This window comes from Protopterus annectens, chromosome 3.part1 (genome assembly GCF_019279795.1).
Source record: "Protopterus annectens isolate FY-2018-M chromosome 3.part1, PAN1.0, whole genome shotgun sequence".
Classification (NCBI taxonomy): domain Eukaryota; kingdom Metazoa; phylum Chordata; order Ceratodontiformes; family Protopteridae; genus Protopterus; species Protopterus annectens.
This window is the reverse complement of record NC_056732.1, coordinates 1,828,713,707-1,828,731,945: the sequence shown is the minus strand read 5'-3', so window position 1 is coordinate 1,828,731,945 and position 18,239 is coordinate 1,828,713,707. Positions and strand designations below refer to the sequence as shown.

The 18,239-nt window shown below is 42.5% G+C and overlaps 1 protein-coding gene across 1 annotated transcript in view; it reads right to left on the bottom strand.

Annotated features, from left to right (window-relative positions):
* Positions 1-16,946, bottom strand: part of LOC122798720 (zinc finger protein 160-like) — a 304,432-nt gene extending 287,486 nt beyond the window's left edge. The window contains exon 1 of the mRNA XM_044067816.1: positions 16,828-16,946. Coding sequence (XP_043923751.1) covers positions 16,828-16,839 — 12 coding nt within the window. The 5' untranslated portion in view covers positions 16,840-16,946. The remainder of the gene's footprint in view (positions 1-16,827) is intronic.
* Between the last annotated feature and the right edge of the window lie 1,293 nt (positions 16,947-18,239).

Genomic DNA, 18,239 nt, shown 5'->3' with positions numbered 1-18,239 from the left:
TAACACTCACCTTAGAGCAGACCCAGTGGTAAGGGACTTGGGAACTCAGGTTGACAGTAACCTGAACTTTGATCACCATGTGTCCATGGTAGTCAGAAAATCCTTCTACATGGGGAAACTTGTAAGTAAAGTCACGACATCCAGATCTAAGGAGACCATATTCCCACTATAGTCATCCCTCATTAGACCAATAAGAGGATAATCCTTCCTTCGGCATGTACATGACCAGGCATTTGCAACAGCTGGAGTGGCCACAGAGGTTCCTCACTAAAAGTACACAGGTTGTAAATAATAAGTCCTGTGTGAACCACATCAAAGCCTTGTCCCTGTACTTGGCCTCCTACAGACTATTGAGAGGCGATCTATGCCTTACCTACAAGGCATTCTCCAATCCAGTCCTGAAGGATCTGCTGCATATTTTTCAAAGCAAAGAGCACTAGAATTACCTGCTCTAAGGATGTAAACCTTAACTGTGACATAAACAAAACATGTTACAGGGACAGGTGTGTGTGTCAGAGAGTACCCCTTGTCTGGAACAGACTCCATTTATATGAAACGGAGCTCCTTCTTAAGCCTACCCAAAACACAATTTGGACCAATAGATGAGAAACTGCAAATTCACCCCTGGCATGTCACCTGTGCCCTTATGGACAGAGGCAGTTTGTAGATGCGGTAAGGCACAGGCACATACCAAGGCCAGCCTATGGGCATTGATAATTGGGAAAATTAGGTCATGAATAGCTAGGCTTAAAGGGCTCTAGGGCAGTTAGCCTAGTAGCCTCCTATGATAGGAAACAGAAATTCACCCCGTATTGCCCCCTATACTACTAATGAACACAGGCAGCTTCTAAATGCTTTATCACATGCATGGGTCCCCTCAAATTATCTATAGTATGATCCCACTTATTCTCATTATTAGGGGTGATACATATTTATCAATCATGGGATGGATACAGCCAATCTTTAACCAAATGGGATATGTTAATTCAAGTACAAAAAGGGAAACTGGCTTTGCTTAAAATGGTCCAGAAGGGCAGCTAGCCTAGTGCTTACCTATGAACGTGGGTATTAGTAGAATAGGAGACCTGGGGGTGGACTAGAGCAGCTTTCGGTCACTGTCCCTCTGTGCAGGGATAAGGACAAAGTAACTGCTGCATTTGTTGTTTAGATACAATGAGAAGAAGTCCCAGCAAGGTTGGCCCCAGCAGCTGAAAATTCATGCTTTCACTGACTGACTGAGGGACCACTCGAGAGGCATCAGAACTGTTCTGCTCAGTTTGCCTGCTAATACACTGGATGTCCCCAGGATATGGGTTGCTATCAGAAATGGATGCAACGGCATTGCCCACTGCCACTAATGGCTCCCTAACAAAGAGGATAAAAGCAGGTTCTCCTATATTTGTTGATGTACCAGAATGCTACCATGTTGTTTGTCTGGACAGAACTCACACCCCTGGGGAGGAAGTCCTGAAAAGCCTGCAACATTAGGAGGACTACTCTCATCTCCAAGACACTGATGTGAAGATTGGCATCTAGATGTGACCAGGAACTTTGGACTGTTGCCCCTTTGATATGCACCCCGCCCAAGAGAGACATATCTGTTGTTCTGTGGTTATTGTAGCTAGTGTCTGAGCTGGGCATAAAGGTTGGCTCTTCATTACCAATCGGGAGGTTAACCACTACTTGATGCGATCCTTGCAAACCTGGGTGACTTGAATCTTGGCAAGGAGAGGGTGTGTGTTTTGGACCAAATGTTTGGACAAAATGTTTGGACAGAGTCCAGTGAAGTCCTCTCATGTGGTATCTGGCTCGAAGGACTAGCAATGGCTAATGCCATTAAAACTAGCAGTCAGAGAATTAGTCTTGCTTGCAGGAATGGATGATGTATTACCTGGTAGCAACAAGTCAGAAGGAAAGCACCCTGGAGATTGGTAACTTCGCCATTTGTAACAGTGTGTCTAGGAGCCATCCCATGAATTCTATCTGTTGGGTTGGGAGCAGCTTGCCTCTTGGGTTGGTTGACCGCAATTTTCAGGTTCAGGATTAATTGGAGTAGAAAGTAGAAGGTCCCTGTGTTGAAGTAGTAGATCTCTTGCCAAGGAGACGAGGAACCAATCATCTAGATATGGGAAAACTTGGATCCCTAGAAGGTGGAATTGCCACTACTGTCATAACATCAATAAATACTGTGGGTGCTGTGATGAGATCGAACTGCGGTACTCTGAACTGATAATGATTGTCTCAGAGCCAGAAATGAAGAAATCGCCTCGATCACTTTTCTATCTTTATATGATAGTAGGCATCCTGGAGAGCCATTGAGCACATCCAATCATCCTTTCTCAGAAGAGGTAGTATGGACTGAAGAGTGAACAACCGAAATTTTGTCTGTGTTACAAATTGATTTAGATGAATCAGATCCAAAACTGATGAGATCCCCTGTTTTTTTGGGTATTAAAAAGACAACCACAACCACAAGGCCTTCTACAGTTATGTAAAGATTCTCCATGGCAATACCCAGATTTGCTCCGAGCTACTGCACAATGGTACCTCCTATACCGAGCCAACAGATATTGCCAATATACTGGCTGACAGATTCAGTGCCAGCTTTGGTCCTTTGAAGAGGGGAGGCTAATCACAATACCAGTAGATTGCCAGACACCCAGCATTACTGCTGCACAGGTTAAAACAGCACTGTCCAAGGCCAAGAATACAGCTTTCATGGGACCTGACAATATCCCTGGCTGTGTTCTACATGAACTACAGAGTGAACTGGAACCTCACCTGTGTGCCCTGTTTAATCACAGCTTCACCTCAGGCTTTGTCGCTACCAAATGGCACACTGCTACAGTCATCCCTCTCCACAAAGGAGGAGCGACTACAGACCCTGGGAACTATCACCCCATTAGCCTGATGAGTCTGATATGCAAAGCTATGGAATGCATCATCATTATTTATTTATTATTTATTTATTTTATCATGGACCTAATAAATAAGAATATAGGGAATCTCCAAACTCTGGATACCAAATAGTTTGGTTTTGTGAAGGGTAAATCATGCCTGCTCAACTTGTTCGACTTCTTTGAGTCAGTCACCAGAGCTGTGGATGAAGGCAAGGTGGTTCATACAGCCTACCTTGATCTGGCCAAGGCCTTTGATATCATTCCCCATTCAGGAATCATAGAAAAACTCACTAAGGTAGGCATCAACCCCTATATCACTAGGTGGGTTGCAAACTGGCTAACAGATAGAACCCACAGTGTGAAAATAGCAGACTCCAAGTCAGACTGCCAAGCAGTCACGAGTGGAGTCCCACAGGGTTCAGTCGTGGGTTCTCTCCTGTTTGGTATCTACTTCTTTGAAGTCCAGGTCAACAGAAAAGGATCTCTGGCTGACAAAGTTCGCAGACAGTTGCAAGTTGGGAGCTATTATTAACTCCCCAAGTGATGTTGACATCCTACAGAAAGGCCTCACTGAGACTAACGACTGGTGTCAGAACCATGGCCTTAAACTCAATGCCAAATAATGTGTCATCACCCCCATTGGAAAAAAAAACCCAGTTCCCATGAATTACCACATCGATGGTAGTCCACTGAACACAGAAAGTGTTATAAGAGATCTGGGAACACAGGTTGACAGCAGCCTCTCTTTGGAGCACAACATTGCCAATGTGGTCAGAAAGTCCTTCTATGTGGCACATACATTGCTAAGGGCTCTGCATCCAGGAAGAAAGAGGTCATGGTCTCCCTCTACTCTTCCCTCATTACGAAAATCATCGAATACAATGCCCCATTTGGCATGTACCTCACTAGAGGCCTGCAACAACTGGAGAGGCCGCAAAAGTACCACACAAAAAAGTGGATATGGACAGACTCAAAAAAACTCCCAACTATTTTCTGTCTCATATCACCTACTTAGAGGCGATCTCTGCTTGACATACAAAGCCATGTCTGATCCAGCTCTGTTAGAAATGCTACATCTAAAGAAATCCCAATCCCTCCGCACCACACGCTCCAGTGACCTCAACCTCATTACCACAATCAACACACCATGCTGGAGGGACAGGTTCATAACCCAGAGACTGCTCTTGCTATGGAATAGACTTCCCATACATGTCAGAGCACCTCCCTTCATGAGAAACCTTGATGAGTGGATGGGAAATAGAAAATTCACCCCGGGGATCACTCCAGTTGCTCTACTCGATAGAGGCAAGGGGAACTAAGGTCGGGTTGCACAATGTCAGGGTAATCCTATGGGCTAGGTTTGTAAAGGCTCCAGGGCCATTAGCTTAGTACACACCTATGAACCTATGAACATGCAGCAGCTTGGAGACTTCTGCTGCTGCAGATTACCACTGAATGGGTAGAATGTTGGTGGATATGCAATCAGAATTGAATAGCCTCTGGTTATTACCCTCAGCACCCATACATCTGCTTTGATGTCCTGCCAGGCTTGTGGGTATAGGGATAAGCAACCCCTAACTGCCTCCAGAAAATGATAGTCTGGCAAGTTTTCAAGAGCTCTGGTAGGGTTTTTCAGTAAAGGGACTGTGAAAGCCCTGATTATGGGGTCCGCCTCTGCCCCTGGGGTGATGTCCGCTCAAGTTATCTCCTCCTCTGCCTCGGAGAGGTCTATCTGTAGGAGACTCATGGTAATAACGCTTCAACGTCCTGAACCACATCTTCTTGCCACCCCTCTGACTCCTGGAAAATGTTCTCTGAGGAGTTGAAAACTGAATTCCCATGGCAGAGAGGGTTTTACCATCCTGCTGGCTCCTGGTCAGCATATCTTTCACTTTTGGTGCAAAACATGTGGACCCATCAAATGGAGTATTAATAAAGGAGGTCTTGAAGTCTTCTTCAAATTTTCAGAATTGCTAAAGCTGTGCCATCAGCTGCACTAGATCGTAGATGCACGGATCCACTAAATAGACTGAAGGGTAGATAGCTGGGATTCCACAGTCTTTTGAACATTTGTAGACAGGTTACCCAAGAGTTCTTTGGTCAAGTCCCTCTGGAAACATGTAATGTTGGCTAAATATTTCAGCACTCTCCAGGCAAATGTCTCAGAAGTGTATGTCCATTTGCCAAACCTGTCCAACACCCTAGATTCTCTGTTAGAAGGATGGACTGAGGAACTTTCTTCATATGGTTCCCCCTTTCTGGTCACCACTATAAGCATGGCATTTCCTGGTAGACCTTTGCTCCAATGTTTCCTGTCTTTGCGGCTACCAATGTCCTATCTGGCTTCTTCAGAATAGGTTCCAACACATCAGGGTCCTTCCATGCCCACTGAGCAACAAGGCTTATCAGATCGTATACTGGCAGTATTACCCAGGATGCAGATGAGTTGGTACCAAAGGCTTTGAGGAATACAGACTTACCTGATGAAGGGCTGTCGGTGCATCAGCCACCTTGCTGCTTCATCAATTTGAGGATCTCAAAAAAGGTGACATCTTCCAAGGGGGATATAGAGTAGCCCTTGCCTTCATCCAAGTCTGTATCTCCTGTGACTGACTGTGGATGAGTCTAAGTACTTCCATTTGCATGTCTGTTTTCTATGACATTCTGTGTGTGTGTGGGGGGGGGGGGTCAAAAGGATCCAAACTGGACTGAGAACTCACATAGTAAGTGGACTCTGAGCCTACTGGTACCAGCTGTCCCTGTGAACAAGGATGAGTAAAAGGAGAAGCAGTAGTCCATTCAGGGTGGGACAGAGCCAAGCTAGAGGATAACGCCTTTTCCTTTGGTCCAGCCAAGACCTTTCTGAAGGCCTTGAAGACCAAGGCCACAATCAGTGTCAAAGGAAGTCCTCCTCCAACTAAAGGAGGGGAAGAAAACTTCTTGGTCTCAGTGGGCATCAACTCTGAGACTGACCTCAGACCCGAATTGTCAAGAGCAGAGACCACGATGGGCAGGTACAACTCTGAGATCTTCGAAGTCAACCCATATCCCCGAGCCCCAGTGTCAATGCTTCGGCTCGGAGACTCATCTCAATCCAAATACCCCAGAGTCGACAAAGTCAAGGATGCCACAAGTCACATGGACTGTCAGCTCTGGCAAAGATGCACCGGTAGAGCTTGGATCCACAGAAACTAGGCCCAAAGGGTAGGCTGATACCAGAGATAACATGGGAGGGGTTATTGGGCCCATACCCAGTGCATTTAAAGAGGATGGCACCAAGTACTCCAAGCTGAATCTTCATTCTCCAAACATTCTTCATCATTCCGTTGACCTCAAACTCTATCAGTCTTATGGATGACCATACAGACCTCAAGGGGGATGCCAGGGAAGGTGGTCAAGAGAATCTCTTCTCCTGCAAAATAGGCGAGTGCATTAAAGGGCTTACTGATCCCAATGAGAAAAAGAGACCAGGCGAGGAAGGCCCAAGGGGTCAGTGGATCCATCTTCCTGTGGAGTCTTCAGATCCATATCCAAAAGGAACTAATGAATCGAGGGACCATTTCTGAGACTTGCCAGTTTACTTTTCCTCAACTTTTTCTTTAGTTTTGTCTTTCTCCTTGGACTTTGGTTTGTTGATCTTCTTTGCTTGATTCTCTGAAGAAGCAGAAGTTGAAGGAACACTAGACCCCATCTGAGAAGAAGACGACTTTTGAAGATGAGTTTTTATTTCCTAGTTTGGCTGTCTATAGAGCTAAAAGAAACACAGGCCTCACGATCTACCTCCAGGCTGGCAGTGCCCAAGCAATATACACACAAAAGAGTGTGGGTCCTGTGGAGGTCTTATAACTGCAGACTGTAACATTTTAAGCCCATTATACTAGAAACAAACTTCTGGCACAAACACTACTACAAGCACCCAAAGAACTAATGTATATTTTTTGAATTACGGGCAATGGTGTGAAACATAGCCTAATATTCTAAACTAGCAGGTATGAATGATAAAAGTCTCACAAACACGAGCGTGTGCGCGCACATGCACACACACACACACACACACACACACACACACACACACACACACACACACACACACACACACACACACACACACACACACACACACTAAAAAAAACTACTGGAAAACTATCTAAGCTTCTATTTTAGGAAAGGGTTAAGAGAGGATCTACATGTATAAGTAAATATTAATACTGAAAATCTGTAGGAATAGAAAATAATCTTATCATTTGAAAAGGTTCCCTAGGATACACAACTGAACACATCAGGTGGCAAACAAAATCTAGAATACCAAAGTGGAGTTGGGCGAATTACAGGTAAGGGAGAAGTCAGAGCCCTGGATCCGCAGGCTTCAAAAATGGTGCTGCAGTCTGATCCAACAACCCAAAGGTTGAATCACATGAAAACAGACAACATTGGATCTTCTTATCAGTCACAACATGCTGTATGACAACAGTGGGCAACTCTGTTATCCTCACAGACTAGTGTACGGAATCCATGTATAACCTTGTTCAGCTTTATAACCTAGTGTTTTAAAGTATGGTGCAGCTCTGTATTCCTCTACACTAGCATATGAAAGTAAAATACAACAATATTCTCCCTTTCACCCTTGTGTAATAAACAAAACACAGCACTATTCAACCCTATAACTTAATGTGCAAAAGTAGACTGTGGTGCTGTTAGACTTTAGCTGCTAATGTTGTTGTTGTGTCTTTCGGCTTTTCCCGGTTAGGGGTCGCCACAGCGGAACTCCGGTCCGCTAATGATTGGCAGTAGATTTTTACGTGCCGAGTTGCCAGCTCTGATGCACAACCTTCAACGAAGGTACGCCCATTCACACGTCTCCACATAGAAGACGCTCTAGCCGAGAATCGAACAGGACAACGTCTGTGAGGCAACAACGCTACCGCAGCACCACCACGGCAGTAATGTATGAAACCAAAATCTAGATCTATTCTGTCCTATGCTTCACTGTGTGAAAGCAAAGTGCATCTCTATAATGCCTTATACCACACAGGATGAAAGCAAAGTGCATCCTCACCTCACCACACATTAGTGTGTGCAAAGAGAATCCCAGCACTGTCCTCCCCTGCAACACTGTGTATGAAACTAGACTCTAGCTTTACTGCCTAGTTTAACTACTGTACAGCTCCAGTTTTTCATACCCCTTGTGTGGAGGACAAGAACAAATCTTCATCTGCACTTACCCACAGTATGTGGAACCACAAGATACCTCACTTACCCCCCCAGTGTGCGGAACCAGAGTACAGCTCAATTACTCCCCCCTCACTCCCAGTGCACGGAACCACAGTACAGCTACTTACCCACCCCCAGTGTGCGGAACCACAGTACAGCTCACTTACCCACCCCAGTGCGCGGAACCACAGTACATCTCACTTACCCACCCCCAGTGTGCGGAACCACAGTACAGCTCACTTACCCACCCCCACCCCCAGTGTGCGGAACCACAGTACAGCTCACTTACCCACCCTCACCCCCAGTGTGCGGAACCACAGTACAGCTCACTTACCCACCCCCAGTGTGCAGAGCCACAGTACAGCTCACTTACCCACCCCCACCCCCAGTGTGCGGAACCACAGTACAGCTCACTTACCCACCCCACCCCCAGTGTGCGGAACCACAGAACAGCTCACTTACCCCCAGTGTGCAGAACCACAGTACAACTCACTTACCCCCGTGTGCAGAACCACAGTATAGTTCACTTACTCCCCCAGTGTGCAAAACCACACTACAGCTAACTTACCCCTTAGAATGACATACAGAGAAGTTGAGTAAAAGCTAAAGATATAGCAGGTCCACAGTGCACTCCTGCCCTGGGGTATGAAACCAGAGTACAGCTTAGCCACTTCAGATTACATCCAACAATCAAGATAGTAAATGATCCATGTTTCTTCCCTTACAGCACAACTTTGGCAGAAAATGACATTAGTTCTTCATCCTGGCAAGTTTACATAAGTGTTTATGAAAATGTGAATGCTCTTTATTTCTTCTGGACTGACAAAAGTGCAGTTGTTTAAGTTAAACTTACCATAACAGTAGACATTCAAATGACCACTGCTGCAGTAGCCTTAGCTATATATATCCTGGTAAGGATACAACAACTGTCCAGCTTCCAAAGCTTTGGGGCACATTCCACTTGCCCAAACTGTCAAGTAGCTCGAGATGAGCTGACTAAAAGACACATTTGAGCTCAAAGTCCTTCAGAGCTTTCCTGCCAGCAGACAAAGGGAGGCTGAATCCTGAAAGGACAATGTTAGGAACAACAAAAAATAAATGTCCACTCAATAGTATAAAAAACACACACCACAAAACATGGGGGTAGAGGGAAGGAATGGCTACTGAAGCAGTGATCATTCAAACATCTAGTGTTACACCAAGTTTAAGTTACACGACTGTATTATGTTACGGCTGACTCACCATAAGAGCTTGCAACGCAAGATACCCTTCTTGCAGAGGTCAGTGCAGTCAGTAAAACTGTTTTCCATAAGGTCAGTGCAGTCAGTAAAACTGTTTTCCATGTTTAAAACCTCAAATCAGCCAGGTTAGCTGGTTCAAATGGAGCAAGTCTCCAACACAAAATGAAGATTCCAAGGATGGGACACCACTTTTGTTGGAGACCTCTTATGCAAAACCCCATTCATGAACATTTTGACAGTATATTGCCTTGAAAGAGAAGAATCAGTGGGCAGGCATACTGAAATGGCTGACAAATAAATCCTGACAGAGAAATAAGAAAGGCTATAGGATAGGAACACACAAATATTGTAGAACTGGAAAACAACTATCCCTGAATAGGTGCTGGTTTATGTTGTTGGTACCAACTAGAAAACCTTTTTCACTGGTTAATATATGATTTTCTAGTATCAGGCTTTCCTGCCTCCATTAATACGTGCTGCATGCCCTCAATAAACAGGTGCCTAAAAGGAATAAAAAGACACTACCATTCAAGCAGTCAATAGCTGACAACTGAAGCTCGAGTGCATCAAACACCCCTGTTCTTGTGTGAGTAGTTGCACCCTCAGAGGAAGCTTGTGGTAATCACCCTTGGCCATTTCCAAAAGAAGGGAGAACCATGGTTGCCTAAGCCAGAAGTGAGTCACCACAATGATCGGGGATTCCTTATGAATCTTCAGAAGTATCCTAGGCATTGGTGGAAAGAGGGGGAAAAGAATACAGGAACATTCCTGTCCAAGGAAAAGAAAAGGCATCTGTTTTCCAGACCTTCTTGCATGGAGTCCAGGAAAGGAATCTTGCCAGTTGATTGTTCAGACAGGAGGCAAAAAGGTCTAAAGAACTCCCTACAGATAGATCAAACCTTAGAAGACCCCCCCCCCCCGACCTAGTTTCCATTTGTGAGGGCCAACCCTGGTGCTGCTCAGCTTGTCTGCCACACAATTTTGCTCTGACAGAATGTAGGATGCCTGTAGAGAGAGTCTGATGTGAAGCTATATCCCAAGCTAACACGGCGAATCTGCAAAGGGGGTATGACCTGGTTCCCACTGGATTAATGATATACCACATGACAGTAGTATTGTCTGTAACCACTTGAAGAGGTTCCAGGGACCAAAGATGATTCAGAGTTGAGTGACTTGATCAAGGCATGCATCTTTTTGCTATGTATGTGCTTATGCCTGTTCTTGGTGTCCCACTCCTCTGAAACTGCTCCCTAAACAAAGTCCAAAGCATCTGTGGGGACTGACTGCTTTGGAGCAGGGAGTGAGAAGGGGAGACCTGGATTTAAGGATATCTGTTGTCTCCCCCCCAAAAAAAAAAAGATTTCTTTTCTGACAAGCCCCAGCATTGGAATTTATAAAGCTAAAGGGTATTGATGCTGGGAACAAAGGGATTTCAGATACCACTGTATCTTTCTCATGTGGAGCCTTGTGAGTGGTAACACTGGAATCACAGATATCATGAGATTCAAAATCCTGAGGTATTCCCTCACAGGTGACCAAAGTCTGAGTGGAAAACTTAAAAACAGATCTAAATAATGATCTATTTTTCTCATTGAAGAAAAGTTCTTTGAAATGAAACTGACTCTCTTGACATCCTAGGAACACAATCCCGTGTGAAGGAGTCAAGAACAACTTTCGAATGTTCTCTTGGAATCCCAACTTGTATAAGAGACTTCTCGCCTAAGAGAGAAATTCCTGTCACTTTCAAAAAGACTCTGCAAGATAAGCAAGTCATCTAAATATGGAAAATGTGGATACCCTATAGCCTGCGATGAGCTATAACTGGAGCTAGATGCTTTGTGAACACACATGGTGCAGTGAATAGTCCAAAGGGAAAGGCAGATAAATGATAATGCAATCCAGACACACAAACCTTAAGAAACAAACCTTAAGAAACACTTGAATTCTGGATGAATATGGATGGGATGATAAGCAACTTTTAAGTGTAGTGTTGCCAGGAAACTTGAAAGAGAAAAAAAAAGTTAACAGGTTATGATGTGTCATCATTTTCAATTTGGGCACTACCACAAACAGGTAATCACCCTGAACTGGTCTCAAATAATTTTCTTTATTTTGGCACTAGGAACATCTTGAAAAAAACTTCCCCACCTGAGAAGGAAGAACTGGTTCTATCACTCATTGGGACAGTGTGTGATGAAGAACTGGTGGAAACAAAACAGTCTGATCTGGAAGATAAGGGACGATTCCACTGCCATCTGTAACTATCTGTTACCAAAGAGAAAACTTTTAGTTATGTACTTACCATAACTTCGGATGTATGGGATCCATCTCGCCTACATTATGATCTATGGGGTTCTCCCCGTCCCCAACTAGTATACTGCCAACTAGTATACTAGAACGTAAGTTCTCTTGGCTGGGCTAACCTCACTCCTCCCAGGACACACCACCTTGTCCCCCTCAGATTTTGTTTTTTCTGGCCACATGCACAAACAGAAAAAAAACAACAGTTACCCAACCAAAAGTAGTTCAAAAAAAAAGAAGACAATGGACCTACATTTCCTCTATTGGGGATAGAGGGGGAAGGAGGGGGTGAGATGAATGTAGGGAAGATGATCCCCACTACATCCGGTATGGTAAGTACATAACTAAAAGATGTATGGATCCCATCTATCTCTACATTCATGACTGACAGATGGGACGCCCACCCAAATCCCGGTGGCTCAATGGAAAACACTCCTGAGAACTGAGGAGAACCAAAGGAAGCCCTGCCCTCGAGAACCACATCTAGCTTGTAATGAGAAATGAAAGTGTGCTGGAGACTCCAGGGTAGCCGCAGCACAAATAGGAGGTCACTATCTGGAGATTCAGACTTTCTGGAAGAAAAAGTAGCGAGGTTGGGAGGGTTCAAAGGTCGCTTGCAAAGTTATTCAGACTTGTTGGACTACACATGATTTTGGGAGGTTTAAGACTTCTTTTTGGAGCCCCTTTGCTATTTCTTCTTAAACATCTGCTTACCTGTATTTTGTTGAGACTTTATTCTGTGTTTCTTTTTTCAAAATTGGATGAGGAGACAGAAAATCCCTTAAACTTTGGAAAAGAAAGACCAAAACATCTTAAATATTCCCTGGACCTAAGAAGTGGCCAAATGCTAAATCTCTATCCAAGGGAGAATTTAAAATCTCATGTTTATCATCTTGGAGGGTCTGAAAATGCAGAGATACAAACCTCCTCAAAGCAGTACCAGTGTCCATAGCCCTGGAAGTTGTATCAACAGAGTTATACACACACTGTCAACAATCAGTAGTGACCAGTGCCATAGAAGAAACCAAGTTACTTAAAGCACATCTTTCATCACAAGAAGAAATTGCAAATAAAACATTCCCCATACGTTCACAATTTGTCAGAACAAACTTTAACATATCAGCCTGAGGATTAAATATTCTGAAATTCAAATTCGCAGAACAATACACTTTTCCCTATACCTATCAATAATTTCCCCATCTTATCAGAAAGAGTAGGACTGGAATTAACCAAGTGTTTATCAGCAGTGGGATCACCTAAAGCTATATCTTCTTGGTCAGGTTTGGGAATAGTGTATAAAAATTTAAAAGACTGAGTAACTTTATACATCCTATCCACCTTTCTAGGGGTAGCTGGCTGACTATCAGGAAAACTGCAGGCAGTAACACACACATCCTCTAATGCAGTCAGAACAGGAAGAATAGGTGTAGGTTCTGGAAAATCCTGTAACAACCCAGTATTTTCTGAAAAACTGAGTAACCTCAGTGTTCTCCCACTGAAAGCACTGATACATTCTAGCAACAGTCTCAGAAAATTACAAAAGCCCCACAGTGAGAATCAAAAACTGAAATTTGATGGAAAAAATGTATCCGTCCCTGCATCTTTCTGTTCTAATTCAGAATGTTGAATCTCTTCAGGAAACGAGGTGGTTTTATATGAAGAATCAACAGCCTGAATAAAACCTTGAGCCAGACCCAGTAAACTATTCCTATGTAAAGAAAATTGAGGAGGAATAGATACATGCTTGGTTTTCTGTTTCTCTTTGAAAGGAAAATGGGGCCAACTTTGTTACCAATGGGAGCAGCTTTCCCAAGAGTGGGCACAGCATTCTGACACAACAGGGAAAACTTCCCTGTTCCCTCTCCCAGGATCAATACTGGCTTTCCCTTGTCCACTGAGGGGACTCCCAACAGCCTCAGAGTTATGTGTCTAACCCTCTGTCATTACTGGTAGTAGGTGCTACACTAGAGGGGACCTGGGATAAAAGATGAACGGTCTGAGGTACAACAAATAGTCACAACACAGTCATCACCTGTGACTATGGTAAACTGCTAGCCTGCTGTGGTAGCAAGAACTGTTTGCTTAATTTTCTGTTTTTGTAGCTGGAAGAAGGACCAACCATGGGACCAATAGTCTCCTCTATGGCCAATACAGAAAAGGTACCTCTTTCCGGAGGAAGACAAGCAGCAACTGCCATTAAACACTACTGGTCCACAGAAAAATACCTTTTTAACCGAAACACATGGTAAAAAGCACTTTAGAACACTATGCTAGCCACACAAAAGTAAAATAAACACAATTTTGCCACAGAAAAAATGTTTTCAGTTACCTTACAGCACTTTTAAAATGGCAGAAAAAAACAAGCACTCCGTTTAAAAGTAAGTTATTGTCTCGAGACAGTCCATTAAAACACAACACTCCTAGCTTTAAAATAACTTATCTGAAAAGGAAAGTAATAAAACTTCAACAAAATTAAGAATCTTGAAGTCCACCCCCCCCCCTCCCCAACAAGGGGAACTTATCTACCCAGCAAATGAAAGCACAAGCCAACCGTCGATCCTAGAAACCCTCAGAGGAGTGTATTCTTCAGCAGCAATAATGCTCTGAAAAGCTTCACACTCAGACTTGTATCCTAGTCAGCTCAGCTCAAGCTGCTTGACAGTTTGGGCATGTGGAGCTGCTCTGAAGCTTTCAAAGCTTGGCTGTTATATCTTGGGCAGGATATAACCCATATAGCTAAGGCTACTGCAGCAGTGATCAATGAAGTGTTGATAAGTAGTAGCTATCTGTCAAAAAATATTAAAAGCCAGATCAAAGCACACCTCTAAAAACACATCATCCAAACTTTATTAATATACACTGCCAGTTGCCATGCAGTTAAACTTTGTCACTTAACACCATCAGATTTAAGTACACATTAACATGAAAATTAATGTCTCCTCGGTCATTAGATAGCAAATATCTAGACCATAAAACCCACATTACTTATCTTCAACACATGCAATTTCAGCTTTGCAAAATATGCATTAATTTCTTATTTTTTAACCATACTTCCCATACATCTTCTTTCAGTGCTATTTTCACAAAATCCATATTTATTTTTTGTTTTTTCAAGAACAGCTTACTTCTGATCACTATTCTTTCTTGTTGAACAAATGTTTGGCTCCAGAACTACCCTGTTTTAATAGCAAAACATTAACTGCAAAGCACAGTGAATGAAGTAATATAACAAGGAGGGTGGAATGTGATCTATGCTTGTTGTCAAACTTTGTATTTTTGTTATGCCCATGTAACATGCACAAACACAAGGCAAGGCAGTCATATAAGCAGACTGAGATGCGAGTTCTACGTATTGACAGATGTTAGATTTCAGTCAATAAAGAAACACAGAACAAAAATGTTCACTTGACTTGTACACATGAATGCTTGATGAGATAAGAGTGCATTTTCAAGGACATGCATGCTAGATGAGATAAAGGTGCATTTTCAAGATTTAAAATTTCTGTGATGTACACAAAACCAGGCAGTTCTATATAAATAGCCACTTCAATAGTCAGGACTTCTCATCTGTAAACTCACTGTCATGTTTCCATTTTGTACAAATAAGCTAATTATTCCACTTTTAGACACTTTACTGACATACATTTTTGGCAGCTGAGAAGAGATGCAGTAGTTAAGATTTACAATTTCTATGATGTACACAAAGATACATAATTCTATAAATATCTGCTTGAATAGTCAGGAATTTTCATCTGTAAAGTCACTGTCATATTAGTATTTTGTACAATTAAACTAATTTGCCACTGTTAACTACACATGCCTTTGGCAGATGTGTCCGAAAGACATGCTTTATAGGTTTGCTTCTGTTTGTAGACCATGTGTATAAAGACTGTAAATGCATGTTAGATCTGTATGTCGCTGTATTTCTGTACTTAGTTTTTTTGCAAATGCTCTAATGAAGACTAGACCATAGCGGAAAAGGGTCTGCAGACCAGCACATCTATCTCAGTAACAAGTGGAAAAAGCACATAGACCCCCTCCCCCCAAGAAACACACCCACCCAAACATAACAACCCACACAGTTTTCCAAGAGTATGGATAAATAAAGGCAAGGCATAGCTCACTAGAAGTTATAATTCATCCACAGTGCCAATTGTGGTTGCACTCTGTAATTACACAGCTTTAATGATTTGTTTCAGCATTAAGCACAATAAGTTACCATATTCAGAAAACACAGTGCTGCTGCAGAAAACGCAGGGCTAGAAGTACAAATTATGTCTTGACAAAGCACTAAACCTCCCAGCAGTGGTGCTTTTTGTGTGTGCAGCACCCTAGACCTTCAGTTTCATGGTTTTGATCCTGCTTCAGTCACAAAAACTGACTGCTGCGTTCAGGATTACAGGCTGCTGCAGTACAAAATGTAAGGCTTGAAATCACACAGTACTTGCACACAGAACAACAATTCCAGTTGCAGCGGTGTTGTGTGTGCTTATCATATATACCTTCAGATTTATGGTTCTAACCCTGTTTCAGTCACCAACACTGACTTCTAAGTTTATGGATACAAGTTGCTGTACAGAATGTGGAGTTATAATGATAAACATTATCCACCCAAACAGCACCAGCTCCTCTCCCCGCAACATAGCACTGTTTGCTTTCAGCACATCTTATTCCTCATTTATTAATCCAGTAAACCCACTGGACACAACTGCCCCTTTTCAGGGGTGACCCAGGAGCAGCATCTGGTTATATGACTTTCTCAAAAATCACACATTAATGCAAATGACAGTGGAAGGAATCAAACCCTGGACTACAAGAAGCAGCTTGCTTACAGCTCAGAGTCTTAATACTCTGCAACTGCCAGACCACTTTCACAGTTCTCTGTTTCAAACATCAGTACTAACTACTGTACAGACACATAAACAAGTGACAGTCAAAATGTAAATTTAAAAATCACAAAGTTTTGCCAACAGCACTTAGCACTGAATCACTAAATGCTCAATACCACTTCCAGTTCCACGATTCTGATCTTGTTTGAGATCCCAACAATGACTGCTTTGTTCATGGATACAGACAACTGCCAACAGAATGTTTAGTTAAAAATCACAAAGGATACCAGCTCACAGAACTCCCAACTCTCCCTGCAGAAATAGTACATCCTCAGTGTTACTTACCTCCAGCTTCATTATTCTGATCTTGTTTCAGGAACCACCATTGATTGCTGTGTTCAAAGATGCAAACAATGTCTAGAAACTAAACTGTCTCACAGCTTCCAGGAAATGGAGGCTTAAGAATGAATACAACTTCCTGCTATCCAGCACTGAAATGTGCCCTACCATATGCAAAACGCCTTATTAATATTCAAAGCCCAGAACTTTAGGGGGGGAGTTAGGGGCTTCTCATTGATTAATAAGGCAGGCTGTGACACGCATTGTTCATTTTAATGTGCCAGGAGGTACAGCTATTGCAATGTGCATTTATACTGCCTGCATAGTAGGGCCTTTTACCATACTTCTCAAATGTTATTAAGGAATACAAGTGAGATTTTTTTTATCCATATGTGTCCCTAATCTGCCTAGATCCAGCATCCTTAAGAAAACAATGACTTCTAACAAGTCAGTAATAACACACATTTTCTCTTTGTGCCGCCCAGCAGCTATAAGTGATCTCTCTCTAACATTTTGTTATGGTTTTTGAAGATTGATGAAATCATTTTAATGCCAATAAGCTGAGAAGTAATTGGTCTTTTTGGTCTAGTTTGTAAACAGTTCTTATGGACACATCTATTAAAAATGCAGATATAACAGAACTCTAGATGCAGTTCAACTACTCTTGACACACGCAAACTGTAATTCTGACTGACATTACCTGTTGTCTCCTGTTGCACTTACAGCATAAACTGTGGTGTGCAATGCCCTGCATACTTTGCATAGGGCCTACTAAATAAATTAACACACAAGTGAGTAAAACAAAGAAGTACAACACTATCGGAATACTTACAGACTGACAAAAATACTCTTTGTAAAACGTAATTAATTTGTGTTAGTAGACAAAAAATATACTAATGCTACTTTTTTGTCTTGGCATTTATTATGCTGGAGACAAAAAAATAAATAAATACATGTCAAGCAAAATCAGTGCTTACAGTTTAAATGCTTAGGAGATAATAAACACCTCTTATTATGATGCAGCCAGAATATGCAGTGGCAGTTGGGAATGCAGACAGGCAGGGATACCTAAATAAAAGTGTGCCTGTAAATGTGATTTTGCAGTATTGATGTTACCAATCTTCTCAAGCGACATAATGGTGGTGAATCTGTTAACCAGGGCATATATACCTGCCTTTCCCTATTGTGTGCATATCACTCACACTTATTCTAAGATATATAGACAAAAAGAAACATGTTTCTCTCTCTCTCTCTTCTCTCTCTATATATATAAGATAGATATAGATAGGTATATGGATGTATTACATTTTATCACAACTTCACAAGATCAAACCTCTAACCATCAAACATCTAACATTTGCATGTAAAAACAAAAAAAAACTTTTTTCGTACACCCCCTGATAATTATATATACCAGC